We start from the raw sequence: 13,760 nt of genomic DNA on the forward strand, positions 1-13,760 counted from the left end.
AACATAAACACTTCTTCCTGTCTGGCTACAATCCTTCTCACACTTGTACCAATGCATTGGATTACTCCTTCTCAGGTGCAAGAACTGGCTTTGGGTTTTTTAGGGGCCCTTTTTAAAAGTTCCTGTTAGCCCACCCCTCCCTCCTGAGGCCCCAAGGAATGGGAACAGAACTGTTTCTCCACAGTCTATTATCATTCACAAACCTGCTGAGAGCACACTTCATCCCACTCTGGATTCGTAACTATGCTTAACTGTACCAGTCTCTGTTTCATCCCTTGAGGAACACAAATGGCTGTCTTCCCACCTTCTGGCTCTTCTGTCTTGCCCATATCTCTGGTTCAGCTATGAGAGGCTGCATCCAAAGTGTTTCTAAAATGATGATCAGGGAACAGTAGTGCTTTCCCTACATCCAAAGACACAGCAACAACTTTCTCACAGAAAGGAAACAGCTTGGGCACCCTTCTCAAAATCCATGATGGCTCTTCACAATCACCATCTTGTCTTTTATGCTTGGAAGTGCCTTACTGAAGTAAGCCATCGCATTGGGAAATGTTTCCTTTAAGGACTAAGGACACAGGAGTCCTTGGGAAAAGACAGTAAGCTCTTAAGTCTCACTATTAAAAGGTCTTCCCAGTAACTTTACCTACAAGTTTCTCTTCGAAATTCTGCTCATTCTTCTACACTCCAACTCCAATCACAACCAGAATCCACACCTTTCTTCATGGACCAACTTATACTATCCAAGGATGACGGTGGGAATTCTGAGGATCTCATATATCTCTGACCTATCAAAACATGAAAATATCCCTCCAATATCCCACTGATTTTTTTTTTTTACCAGATCCCTACAAAAGTGCAAAGGAAATCAATCAGTAAATAACATGCTAACAGTTAACAATATCTTGCCTACACAGCAAAGCCCCTAATTGTGCTTGCCCATCACTGACAGTATATACAAAGGTGCAATTTGCTACCAATGGAGAACTGAATTCCATTACAGTTATTATATTTCCAAGTGGAATTTAATTTCTTGGCCATATTTCTAATTTTCATATCTTTTGACTCACTGGATAGTAATTTTCAACTTTCATTTACCTCTTTTTTTTAAGGCTATTAAAATTTTTCTCCCTTCAGCTGCTGCGATCATTCTATAATAAAGGCCAGAAGCAAATCAGCTGCCACCTCCCAAGACTTCAAGATGCTTCATTTTAAATGACCATTGACTGACAGATTCCTAGCCTATTCATGTTCCTTCAAATAAGGATTATATTCTGCCACTAAACACCATCCAGGTACCTTGTTGCCCTTGATTAGCTGTATGTTAGCCCTGTTCTGCTCATCAAGAACTCAAGTCACGTTTCAGCCCCGTACATTCCCTCAAAAAATCACACTGAAAACCACTTCTACAATCATTCCCAATACAAACAAGCTGTGGGTGTTCTGAGGAGGGGTGGTTACCAGTTACACTATTCAGTTGTTTTCTAAACTGGTAAATCCTAAATTCCTGAGAGGCTGATCATTAGATATTATTTGCTACATCTCCTTTTTCAAAATAGTCATTTTGTTTTTATCCATTCACTTCTAGCCTCACTGTATTTTAGTAGATAATAGTCATTATTATCCAAGGCTCCCTTTAATTCTGGCTTCCTCCCTTCAATAAGGCTTTTTTGTAGATCTAAATCTAATTAAAATGTCCTTTATACAACTAGAACCATATCAACCAGTCTGGACGTGACCGTCTCTTCTAAAAAAAGAAACTGCATAATTTAGCAAAGCTTTTTGACGACACTTCTTCATTTTCCAATCAACAACCTGCTTAATAGAGTAGCCTACTTCAGAACATGTTTCCAAAATTAACTTTTGTTCTCACTTCTGCTATCCAGTGACTGTACATTGCTGCTCCTCCTCATCCACACTTGGTTATCTGTATTTTATACCTGAATATGTCAAGTGCCAATGATTTATTCTCTAAATGAAGTCAAAGTCATGTAAACATTAAAAAACTTGTATCTTTGTTGAATTCATTGGAACCAGGATTAACTTATACATTTCTCAACAGCCTTCAAGGCTTTTTTTTTTTGCCCTGCCCCCATGACCTTCATATTTTTTTCAAAATTTCATAGGAACAGAGCCTTTGCTGCAACTCTCAAAATTCAACATGATGTAAACATCTTTTGGAATGCAACACCAGTATCACAGCAAAAAAAGGTTTTGGCTGACCCCAGCATTTGCTGTGCTTCTATCTTCCTGCAGTTTTATAAATTTAACACTAGCCATTAAAAAAAAGCATAAAATAAGAAGACTGCATTTTAAGTTACGTATCCTCAAAAAAAACCTCAGGAGACATGTTTCTGATGTGTTTCATAGCCAAGGAAGTCAGGAACTCACCCAAGGTGCCACATGAAGACTCATGTTGGATTAGGTTTGAGACTTGAGTATTCTATACGAAGGGAGTTGAATATTTATTTATTTTTAAAGCAAGTTTTTCTCAAGAATTTATAAAAAAAGTGAGCGATAAAAATGAGAAAAAAGCCCTCTCAGCAACTAAGTATGTTCCTCAGCTTGTTTTCCAGTGGATGAATGCTCCAGTCTGTGAATGGTAGAAGTGTGTTTCAAAAATACCATAGTCAAAGTCCACAAGCAGGATACATATTTAAAGGTAATCATTTAGCTGTCTGCCAGAGATGCACTATTCCTTACCTTCCATCAGGGAAGTTAAAGTTTCACAATTCTCTATTTTTATAAGTAGTGTTGTAATTCTGGTCTCCCAGAAAGGATCAATCAATTTGAACCTCAAAAATATTTTCTCTGTTATAAACCCATTCTAGTCTGAGATAGTTGGCTATAACAAATAAGTCTTTCTTTAAGGAACAATCATATCAGCAAAAACACAGAGCAGATGACAGCTCATACAACAGTTTTCTGATTGTTCATTATCAGCATCAAAGTCTTACACAAGAGTTTTGAAGCAAAGCTGCTAACAACAATAAAGCAAAACTTATTACATACTGACAACACAATGCCAAGTGCAGGCATTTTGCCCCAGTATACCACAGATTTCAAGGTAAAAAAATCAACTAGCAACTGGTGAAAAGGTCTATCTGGCAAAACTCATCTTGGTATGAAGAAATTTGTGAAAGAAAAAGCAGCAACAGAAAAAATTTCCTAAACTTGGGGTTTTGTGGTTTTCAGCCATGCTGTAGTATGGCAACAAAGTGTTTATTTTTGGTTTTGCTACAAAGAAATTTGCAATATGTGGACTGTGAATGCTGATTGCTACTACTCTATGAGGCTGTTAAAAGGAACAATCATGACTTTTCCCAGTGCAGTTAAATAATAAAATCTTACTACTTCTTTCATAAACAGTGCAGCTTAAAACAAACACTAAACTTCAAGAATTTGCCTTAAATATTTTATTGGCCCTCTGTTATGCTTCAGAGTGCACTTCACATGAAACATGTAGATGTAGTGCATGAAGCATCTACCCTGGCTATACAATGCAATAATTTATGCACTGTAGTAAGTAGCTTCCCTTCTGCAGATCTAAACTATACCAGTGTGTCCAGAGAATGCACAAGATATGTACAAACATCTGACATTCTAAAGACAGGAGTATACAGGGCACTACAAGAAATCCTTTCTGACATGCTGTCATGGTTGCTTTTAGTAATTTCCACACATTTTCTCATCTAAGCATTAATATTTCTATCACCAGACTTCCATCTATCATTGCCTTACATTGACACCTGCTGGAAGTGACTGGGATCGTAAAGCATTTCTTTTTTTCCCTCCTCAATTAGTGTCTGATTTAACTCCACAAGAAGACCAACAATTCTATCTTCAGTAAACTAAGCACAGAGATCTGAAAAACTAAGCCACATGACTTTTTAACAAGCAAAAAAAATACACTGTGTAATTTTAAGCAATGTGTATTCCCAGGGCTATTACTGCATGGGTTCTCAATCAGAAAATGTATTTTAATAACAGCCTTTTAGAAGATTTTTTTTCACTACCCCTTGGGTAGATTTAAACTCAACAAATTAAATATGCAACCATTTACTGGGCTCTCAGGCTAATTAGCAAATAATTATTACTGTGAGAGTCACTAAAATAGTGGCTTGACAAACATTTTACAAACAAGTTTACACAAAAAATGTGATTAAATAGGCAATTATAACCCCTATCTTTACATTATTAAAAAAACTGCTATATTCACAAAAGCAAACAGGCTGTTTAGTGGCAATTGATAGACAAGAACAACTGAGGATTGTTTTTTAAAACAGCTTGCGTGTAAACTAACTACTGTCTCTCATTCTTCATAATGAAGATGCATCTATTAGTACAGCTTGGTAAACTGAAGCATGCTGAAACAGCCATTTGAATAAAATATTTTTCTGCATATGCCAGAACTTCATCTACAAGCTTCACTGTTATGAACAGCATCCTGCATGATACTTTTCCCTTACTTTCAAAACCCTGCTCTAAGGAAGGCATCTCTCTCACTTGATGTAATTTTTAAATTCCTCACAACAGAAAGCACATTTCCGATTGAAACAGGTAGGATGAGTTAAGGTGGCTTTGCTTTATAACCAGAACAAGACTTTGGTTCTCACACACCTTATATGCAAAACACAGACATATTTTCATCAAAAAACACAGACGCTTCTCAAGTATCATAAGCAGCAAGAAGAGAAAAACAATTTCAAAGGCAGCCAAATAGAACTTATGTAATGTTATATCATTATTTATACAGCTATATATCAAATTTTATAATTTTGCAAAAGTTTCCAGACAGAATTCTTATATTAAAAGTTCAATAATATTAGCCCAGTATGACCACTTCACTTAGGCATCAACACTACAGCAGTATTAACTCATGGACTTTACAGATTAGTTAGAAGTTTATTAATTTTATTTACTTATTTTAATCTGGTGAGTGATCAAACTACTTTTAAAAGCAAATTTTACTAGGTATCTTAGATCATCACCATAGTATTAAGGTTCAGAACTACTGAGCCTGATAAAAAACCAAAGATGTTAACACCGTCTTTGGAAATAGAAACAATCAGCCACCAAACCAGGTACCATCAAAAATAGCAATAAGTGGTAGCCTATGTCAACATGCTTTTCCTCCAACTTTTCCTGATTTTTTTTAACTGAAAGAGCTCATTTGGTGAAGGCAGAAATTAACAGCTGCGTATTAAGTCTGCTGAACTCATTCCTAATTAAAAGTTTCATAAAGCTCAAAAGAGAAATAACACTGGGCATGGAAAAACACAGTTATTCTACACAATGGGTGCATAGGAGTTAAAGAATCATATTTACCAAGAAGTAAATAACTCCCTGGGAAAAGAACCGGTAGTATTTAAAAAAATTTAAAAAAAAAAAAAATCACCGAACATAACAGTTTCCTTCCAGACACCTAGATGGTGGGCAAGAAAGCACTTTACTAAAAAAAAATGTATCACTCTGACAAGCACAGGGTTGTTTTGTTTTGGTTGTTTGAGGGGGTTTTTTTTGCATTGCATTCTTTAACAAAACACATATGGAGAGCATAACAGGCTTAAAAACACTAGATAGCCTAAATGATTTTGACACTCATCCCATGCTCACTTTCTTTTCTTTTTATCTCAGAAAGACAGAGTTAGCAAGACACACACTCGACATTTAGGGCTTATGTTTCTTACCTTACAAAGCTTCTGGTAACGGGGAGAAGAAACTGCCATCCTCTGTAAACGATGCAACAACACCACAACTTTCTGAAGAGAGGTTCTCACCACAGCCATCATTTTAAGTTTGCCACACTTCTGGAGATACCTCAGAATTTGCATTATAAATGAAGAGCAACTATCATTTCCTCCCGGTCACTGGACAATGATTTGCCAGCTTTCTGAGCATGCTCTCTTCCAGGACTGCTTTTGCAAGCTACAGGCTTTATACGTTTCAAAGGCAAAGAAGATTGATATAGCATAAGTTTTTCTCCCAAAATAACCCCACAAAACAAATGCAGAAAAATAACAGCCTTCCCAGATTCCTCTGATCGGTACTGCTCAGCTCTGCTTTTGCAGAGGGCAAATGAAGTTGAACAGCCGATCGTCTGCCACTGCTCAGGAGTGTACTAAATAGCCAGAAAAAGGTTATTAATTTAAGCCTGAAAGCTGCAGGAACAGAAAAAGAATTCCTTCAGGAAGACGGCTCCAGTGTATCACAACAGTTGCTCTTCCCTAGTAGCTGCTTTCTATCAGCAGACTGAGTGTTTGCTCCCTCACTCTGGGAAAGGATGCTCTCGTTCTCAGACTGAATGCAGCTCTGGCAGAGCTGTAGAGTGAGTGAATAACAGATTGTGTTATAAATCTTGAGAAAGGAGCACAGGGATACCTGCCCTCATTATATCAGCCATACAATAAAGGCTAATAAATCACATAGGCGTTTCTCAAAACTAGATTACCCAACACAAAAGGGAAAACTGCAGGGGGGTAAACCTCTTTCTATAAAAACTCTCTTAAAGCTAATTTAGTCAAAAGGATCTCAAAGGATTCTCACTTGCACCAGGAAGTAGGAATGTTTTTCACAAGCCATTTCCAATTAAATATTTTCCAGAATGGCTTTAGACAAGAAAAAAATAGGGTTTTGACAAAGTAAAAGCATACAGTTGCATCATCAACCCCTTCTCTAAGTCATCCTTGAATTCAAAGAGCTAACAATTTTGATGTATTTCCTGTGACAAAGCAGAATTATTTAAGCCATCCACGGATGACAGTAGGATGTTGAAAAGCATGGAAGTGTTTTGCTACCAGCAAGGCGCTCCTAATGCAATACAGCCAACATACCCCTATGTGTGGCAGAACTGCAGCATAACCAGAGCCAGCTACTCATTGCTTCCAAAGGTGCTTTGATGAATCTACTTAAACCAGTTATCAGAGGGGCAACTGTAGCAAAGGTTCAGGGAGGCCTGAACACAGTAGGTGGAGCACTCACTGATCATATGACTTAAAGTGCATATTTCCACATGCAAAGGTACCTACGTGTTTCAAGCACATCAATCAGCACAATAGGCAGGCAACAGCTATCCTGACAAGTTCTTATGATCCACAGCTTAGATGTCAGTGCATTATACACTGCCTTGCCTCTTCTAAGGCAGTTTCCTACAAAGGAGATGAATGCAAGCTTCAGGTTCTTCATACATGACATTTAAAAACTCTTCCCATCCAATTCTGCGAAGACAACCTTTTCATCTTTATTTTTAGGACTCAATCAATGTTTCTACCACTCCTCACATAAACCCCATTTCCCTGCACTCTGATTTCTTCTTGATCTGTCCTCAACAATAACAACATCATTTTGAGTAAACAGATACACAGATTCCACTCTATATATAGAAATCTTACCATCTGTATTCACCTTGCCAGACATGCTGTCTTTTCTCATCTTCACCACTTATTTGAACTGTTCCTCTGCATGCCATTGCTCCTGGCTGACATCCATTCCCACCAGAAGTCTGCCTCTTTAACCTTCCAGATTAAGCCTACCATGATTAGCTGACAAGCACTTACCAAATATCTTTTAAGGAAACCTATGAAGCAGCAGAACTCTGGAACCATAGAAGTATTCAGAAATGACTGTGCAAAAGCTTAAACCTCTGCTGTGTAAGAGACCCCACAGTCGATACCTTCCTTACTTCAGTTCTGCTTTTTATTTTCCCAGATCTTTCAATCTACAAGTTTGAATCAAGCAGTGAGACAAACAGCTGGCCACTACTTATGGTAACTTTTTTTACAATCTAACAAAATCTTTGAACTGTTTTGAACACCTGCACATCTGTAGGCACAGGACATCACATGCATTGTACTACTTCTAACTATTTCCTAGCTTATTTTCTGCCTCTTTTTTCAAATTAGGTTTTAATCTCTTCCAACTCACTGCTAAACATTTTCCAACACAGACTGCAGCATTTTGGCACTAACCTGAATGGAAAGTCTTCTACAACATTTAGATACTGAGAGAATTAATTGAACCGACTGTTGAAATAATTGTGTATTTCTCCTTTTCAAAAAGACATTGCTATCACACTCAAAGTCTGCATAATTTCCGTAGTGCTGGCCACAGGTATCACAATGGAAGGCAAAACAAGGCTTCAGGGCTTAGATCATTGATTCCACTGTAGAGTGACTTGAACTGCAGCCAAACAAGTTAGACCCAAAATGTAATGGAGGATGGTCCTCCCATGTATGAACAGATGCCAGTTCAACAGATGATCCTATTTTGAAAGTGCATGACATAACAGTAACAACAACAAATTCATCATGTTTAGTCAAGATTCAGCTCATTTCACCTAGAATTTATCACGCCTCAAACTCATAGTAAAGTTCTACTTGATGCCTTTGGGGGCAGATCCCTACATTCTTCTTACAAACATTTACCACTAACCTCAAAATCAATACTTCCTTACATATTAAACAAAGTGCCAAGAGAAAAACACTTATTTTACACCACATAATGGGGGAACAGGAAATGATCTTTGTTTAATCAGATAATAAGCTTAAGAACTTGCAAGGGAGTGGGCTTGATCCTTTGAGGTACAGCAAGATATTAGATCTTCATTTTGTTTTCAGAAGTGCAACAAATACTTGAAAACAAAAACAGTGATTTTGGAGTTTTTGCCAGTGCCATGATATGAATGTCTTCATTTACATTTAAAGTAAGACTGTAAGGGGTAGGGGACTAAGTTCATACCGGAAGTCATTATGCTATGACAGTCTTTGACATGCTCTACTTCATTTTCTAGGGTAGCCAGAAAAGGCTCACAATATTATGTAAGGTCATGGGTGAGTTAAGTGATGATGCTTCATGTGCACAGTGTGTAGAAACATACAGTCTGAGAAAGAGATGGTCAGTATCTGGTACCGGGGTGCTGAACCAGGGGAAACAGATATAAAAATTCCACTCTATATATATAGAAATCTTACCATCTGTAAGATGCCCCAGCACCTCCACCTGTCTTTCCAGTTGTTACAAGCCAAGACAACATGCACAGTCAGGAGTTGGTTATAGACCTTCTCCTTCTCTCACAGCAGGCAGTCTTGCCCAACAGTTCCCCCCTCACGCAGCACAACTCAGGCAATTTTAATCAGACTGCCCAACAAAGAATGGCAAACAAACTTCCACACTCACAGTGCGTCACAGCGCCAACAAACAAACTGTGAAATAAGCTGTATCTTCGTGTGATTGACTACAGAGAATGCAAGATAATGCAGAAATAAGCCTATTTACACATAGCACTGCCTTCTGTTGTTAGCTGCCTGTGCCCTGTTTTACCTCTTCCACTTTCCCTACATTACAGTAGTTGAGAGTGGCGCCAATAGAAAGCATAACGTTAACTTCTAGGCGTCACCACTACAGACTAGTCTCAGCATTTCACAAAAAGCCACTTCTCTACAGATGAGTTTCCTGACCAGAATCATTAGACCATTGATGGGTGACATCTCATCTTCAACAGATACAAGCTTCCACAAAATATTGTGCTCTTCACTATGATTAACAAGAATAGCTTCCTATCAGATACTTTTAACAGACTTGTTTCATTTCAATTCAGTGTAGATATATTCAGATTAAGAGCACTACTAAAAGCAACATCTTTTTTTTCATTATAAGCTGCTCAAACCCACTTAGATCACAGATGACATTAATCCAAACACAGAGTGCAGGATTTAATAAGTGGTGTCAGTTAAAATCCTCAGTCATTTCTAAGGTTTCCAGTTTGGGGCCTGAACAAGAAGGAAGGCGAGCTGGGGAGCTGCTGGGCAGTAGGAGAGGGAGAAGAGGTAATACAAGTACAAAAACTTCTTAGATTGCTGAAGAAGCAGGAGGAAGGTAGCAGACAGAAGTAGGAGAGAGTGCAGCCCAGGAGGGCTTTACTTGGAGGGAAGTAGATTAAATTGTTCGGTTGGACAATCACACAACATGACTTGGTTTAATGAAGCGTACACTTCCTGAATGCAGTCACCCTCCAAGGACATTTAAGAGCCCTCAGTGCCAAAGACATACACAAAAAATATGTACTTCAATCCTGAGGAAGACAAATCTGCTTCCTTCGTACACCTGACTTCTAAAATACTGCTTCAGGAAACACCTTTCAATAGGCTGCAGCTTTCCCCAAGCAAGCAGATAGCTTTTCTTCATAACATTTGCCATTGAGAGAAAACCTGAATAACAGCAATACTATTTAGTTTCTCACCTGCATTTGCTTTCTGAGTTCCCTTACGCAGACACTATCCTGAGCAGTGTTCTCACGCTGGGATGCATCTGCCAGAACATTAACTGTTGTCTCTGCCTCTTGAAGCCACTTGAGGAAGCTCTCCAGATCCTTGTGTGAGGCTTGTACTGTCTTCATCTCTGTCTCCAAGAAATTCTGCCTATCGACAGCTCTGAAAAGAAGACAAGTGTCAGAATACCCCCATAACATGCAGCATTATATACATCATAATGAAACTCCTAAAAGGAAATCTGAAAGATATCTCTAGTAAGAAACTATTCATCTGTACAGCTTGTTTTATCATTCTTTATATCACTGTTCTTAGTGTATCTATAGCTACACACAGATGTCCTGAACTGGTTAGGCATTTAACAGATCTTTTTAAAAAGGCAAGCAGTAAAAACTCAGTTATTAATTAAAAACCTAGATTTTTCTTTTAGAGTGTTACCATCACCAGCTTATGCTACCCCAAACGGTAGAAGTGTTATTTCTGTGTGTGAAAAATTGGCTTTTCCGCATCAACAAAAGCCACATGGAGTAGAAGCACTGACTGCATGGGATATTTTTGTTCCTCTTTTACAGTGAGCAGAAACACCGCCATAAATTCTTAAGAGTTAAAGTACTAAGGGGTCAGATACTTGGTCAGATACTCTCTGCTAGAAGACTTTTGACACTATCACTCAAACAAGCAGAATAATACACTGCCATCATAACAGTCAAGCCATGCTCAACAAATTAATCCTTAAAAAAGACTGGCAGAATATGGTCCAAATTTTCAATCATCCAAAAGATTTCCAACTCATGCAAATACTAAATTTTGTGTCCATAAGGGGATTTTTTTCATGAAATAACAACATAATCCAAACATTTTATGTTATCGGCAATTTCAAACAATTTCCTGGAAAAAATATCACCTTATAGTTCTGCATAACAGTACTGTCTCCTAGTGTTTGAAATGAAACTCAGATGAGAAACTATTATAGTCAGCAATTTTAAAAGCTCTGATTAGCAACATTAATAAAGCGTGACAAACTACATTTCATCCATTTGAGGCTGTAATTCCGCAGCATTCCTTCTGCCAAAGCCATGACAAAAGAAGCAAGCTGTCCCACACCAGCACACTGTAGAGAAACCTCTAAAAGAGCTAACAGTTTCTGCTGAGTAAGTAGAAGTTCAATTTTATCTTCACATCAAGCACTAGATGTATTATAAGATTTTAGGGGTAAAGTGATATTTAATTTCAAGACAAACAAGGCCAAAACACTCAGTATTTGGTATTTCCGTGTTTCTCCCGACAGGCCCAAACTTGTGTCTTCTCCATCCTGCCATCTACTTCATCTTTCTTTCCTCCTTGTCATACTGTGGCACAAGTACTGCTCAGCAGTATGAAGGAATAACGATGTCTAGAACTGTGAATTTCAGAACTAGTTAAAAATATTCCTTTTAGAAATGAAGCGGTGGGTGTTCAGTACCATTCAGGATGACACTTCAAAGCAAGCAGCCTGGTTTACTAGCACATCAGATGAGACAGATGCAAGCAAAAGCTGTTTTCTTTCAAGGACAGTGAGGAAATCTCATGCAACCCAAATTCTGCCAGGCTCACATTCCTAAGTTTTAGCATAACCAACTGAATTTTTTAGAGACAATTAGCACAAAGACAGTGCTGCAGCCCCTACTTTAGGAGCTTAGGTTTTACATTACTTGTTAATAATTGCTTTATCAAAAATAAGAGTTTAAGAATCATTCCTGACTTTGTGTTTGCCCAAGTTTTGGCTACTAGCAAATGACTAGGAGAGCAAGAAACCTTCATTCTTGCTTCTCACTTGCTGCTGGAATGCTTCACCCAGTCTTGGGGAAAAAAATAGTAAGTAGCATGCTAGGGATAACAAGTAGTTTGATATTGTCCAGAAAAGATAATAAGCACCAGCTAAAAATTAGAGCACACCAAGGAACTGTGAGAAAAATGTAAAATAAAAGCAGTTATGAGCTCTAACTTCAAAATCCTCTCCCTCTGCAGGGATTTTTTTCCCTAGCAGGGGGTTAAGGCCAAAGGTGGAAGAACAGGAGTGACAGCAGGAAGAACAGACTGTTAATAAAGGTGACCTTCAAAGAAAAAGAACAGCCCCAAAGGATGAAATAGTAAGTGACCCAGATCTCTAAGTCTAAGTACTGATGTATTAGATAGGAATTGAGTCAACCTGAACTTTGAAGTTATTAACATTCGTTGAAGAGTATTGTCTTCATCCTAAAGTTTTAATTTCTCAAGCTTTCAGCTTGGTTGAGCTTTAAGGAAAGAATGAAATCCTATTACTGACCCACTGCCGCCATATATTTGAATTAAAGCTGAAAAACAATCCTGTCACTAAATACATACAAATTTACAACTAACATTGTAAGATTACATGGGTGTTTTTAAAGAGGACGTGTATAGCAGTAGTGAGCAACACCTCTAGTGAGCTGATGGAAATACTTTCCTACCCTTCTATTAAGGACCCCAGACATAAAATAAGAAATGTAGAATTCTGTGCTGTAGATTAAAAACTACTCCATGCTGTAAAAACATAACTCAGATTTTCAAATAATTCTGACATAATTAGAGCAACCTCAAAGGACAGAGGATCTGTACATCTTCCAGGCTGCAAGAAGTAAATCTGAAGAGAAGCTGGAGAATTATTTTCAAATGCAGCTAACTTAATACAGTGATAGTGGAGAAAGTCTATGCAGATTCTATTGGAAAACATACACGCAAGGAAAAAAAATGTTATTCTATTATTTAAGTTTTCATGGGTCTGTTTCAGGTTTTTGTTCCACCCAATTATTTTTTTAGATTTATACTAAAAATCTGCAATGCATACATGTGTGATCAAAAGAAATTCAGAAACTAACATCTGAGACAGTACAGAAAGCAACTATAATCCATTATCTTGGCAGCACAAACACATAGAATGACTATAGTTTCACCCTAAAGTATAAAAATAGAACATTAATAGCCACTGGGCAAAGTATCCAATTTACACAATATCAAGCAGGGGAGTTTCAATCTCTTAATGGCAACAGTTTTAAAATAAGGTCCTTCACTTTACATGCCATGGCTACAGTCTTCCTGGAGGTGTTCTTAGGGTGACCAGGACAACAATTCTTCCAGGTGATGTTACTAAGGACCCTTTCCACAACCTCCAAGTAGAGGAACAAACTGGTATTTTAAAGCATTATGATATAAATACAGATTTATTCTTCTAGAAGCCACAGGGCTACATGTCCACTCTATGTATAAGCCCCACATGTCCCAACATCTGTCACTAAAAGTAAGCCTCGTCACTGGTATTTCTATTTCTTGCATTTAAAGTAAGTATAAAAATCTTCATCCTGTTGAAAAGGTGTTTTAATTGCACATTCTCTCCTTTTAGTTCTACTGTGCTGATCAGATGGGGTTACACTGAGCAGCTCCACACATTGGCCTTCCACTGGCCCTCAGAGCTGTCCTTTATATTCTGCCACTAGTTAATAA

General features: G+C 37.9%; 1 protein-coding gene across 6 annotated transcripts in view; it reads right to left on the reverse strand.

The window, feature by feature from the left end:
- The window catches only part of UTRN (utrophin), a 349,507-nt gene that overhangs the window by 184,073 nt on the left and 151,674 nt on the right, over positions 1 to 13,760 (reverse strand). For all 6 annotated transcript variants that reach the window (XM_066178907.1, XM_066178906.1, XM_066178908.1 and 3 more), the window contains one exon: positions 10,235 to 10,424. In XM_066178907.1, coding sequence (XP_066035004.1) covers positions 10,235 to 10,424 — 190 coding nt within the window. The remainder of the gene's footprint in view (positions 1 to 10,234; positions 10,425 to 13,760) is intronic.

Source organism: Chamaea fasciata, unplaced genomic scaffold, assembly GCF_029207755.1.
Source record: "Chamaea fasciata isolate MVZ Bird 193981 ecotype frontalis unplaced genomic scaffold, bChaFas1.0.hap1 SCAF_3, whole genome shotgun sequence".
Taxonomy (NCBI): domain Eukaryota; kingdom Metazoa; phylum Chordata; class Aves; order Passeriformes; family Sylviidae; genus Chamaea; species Chamaea fasciata.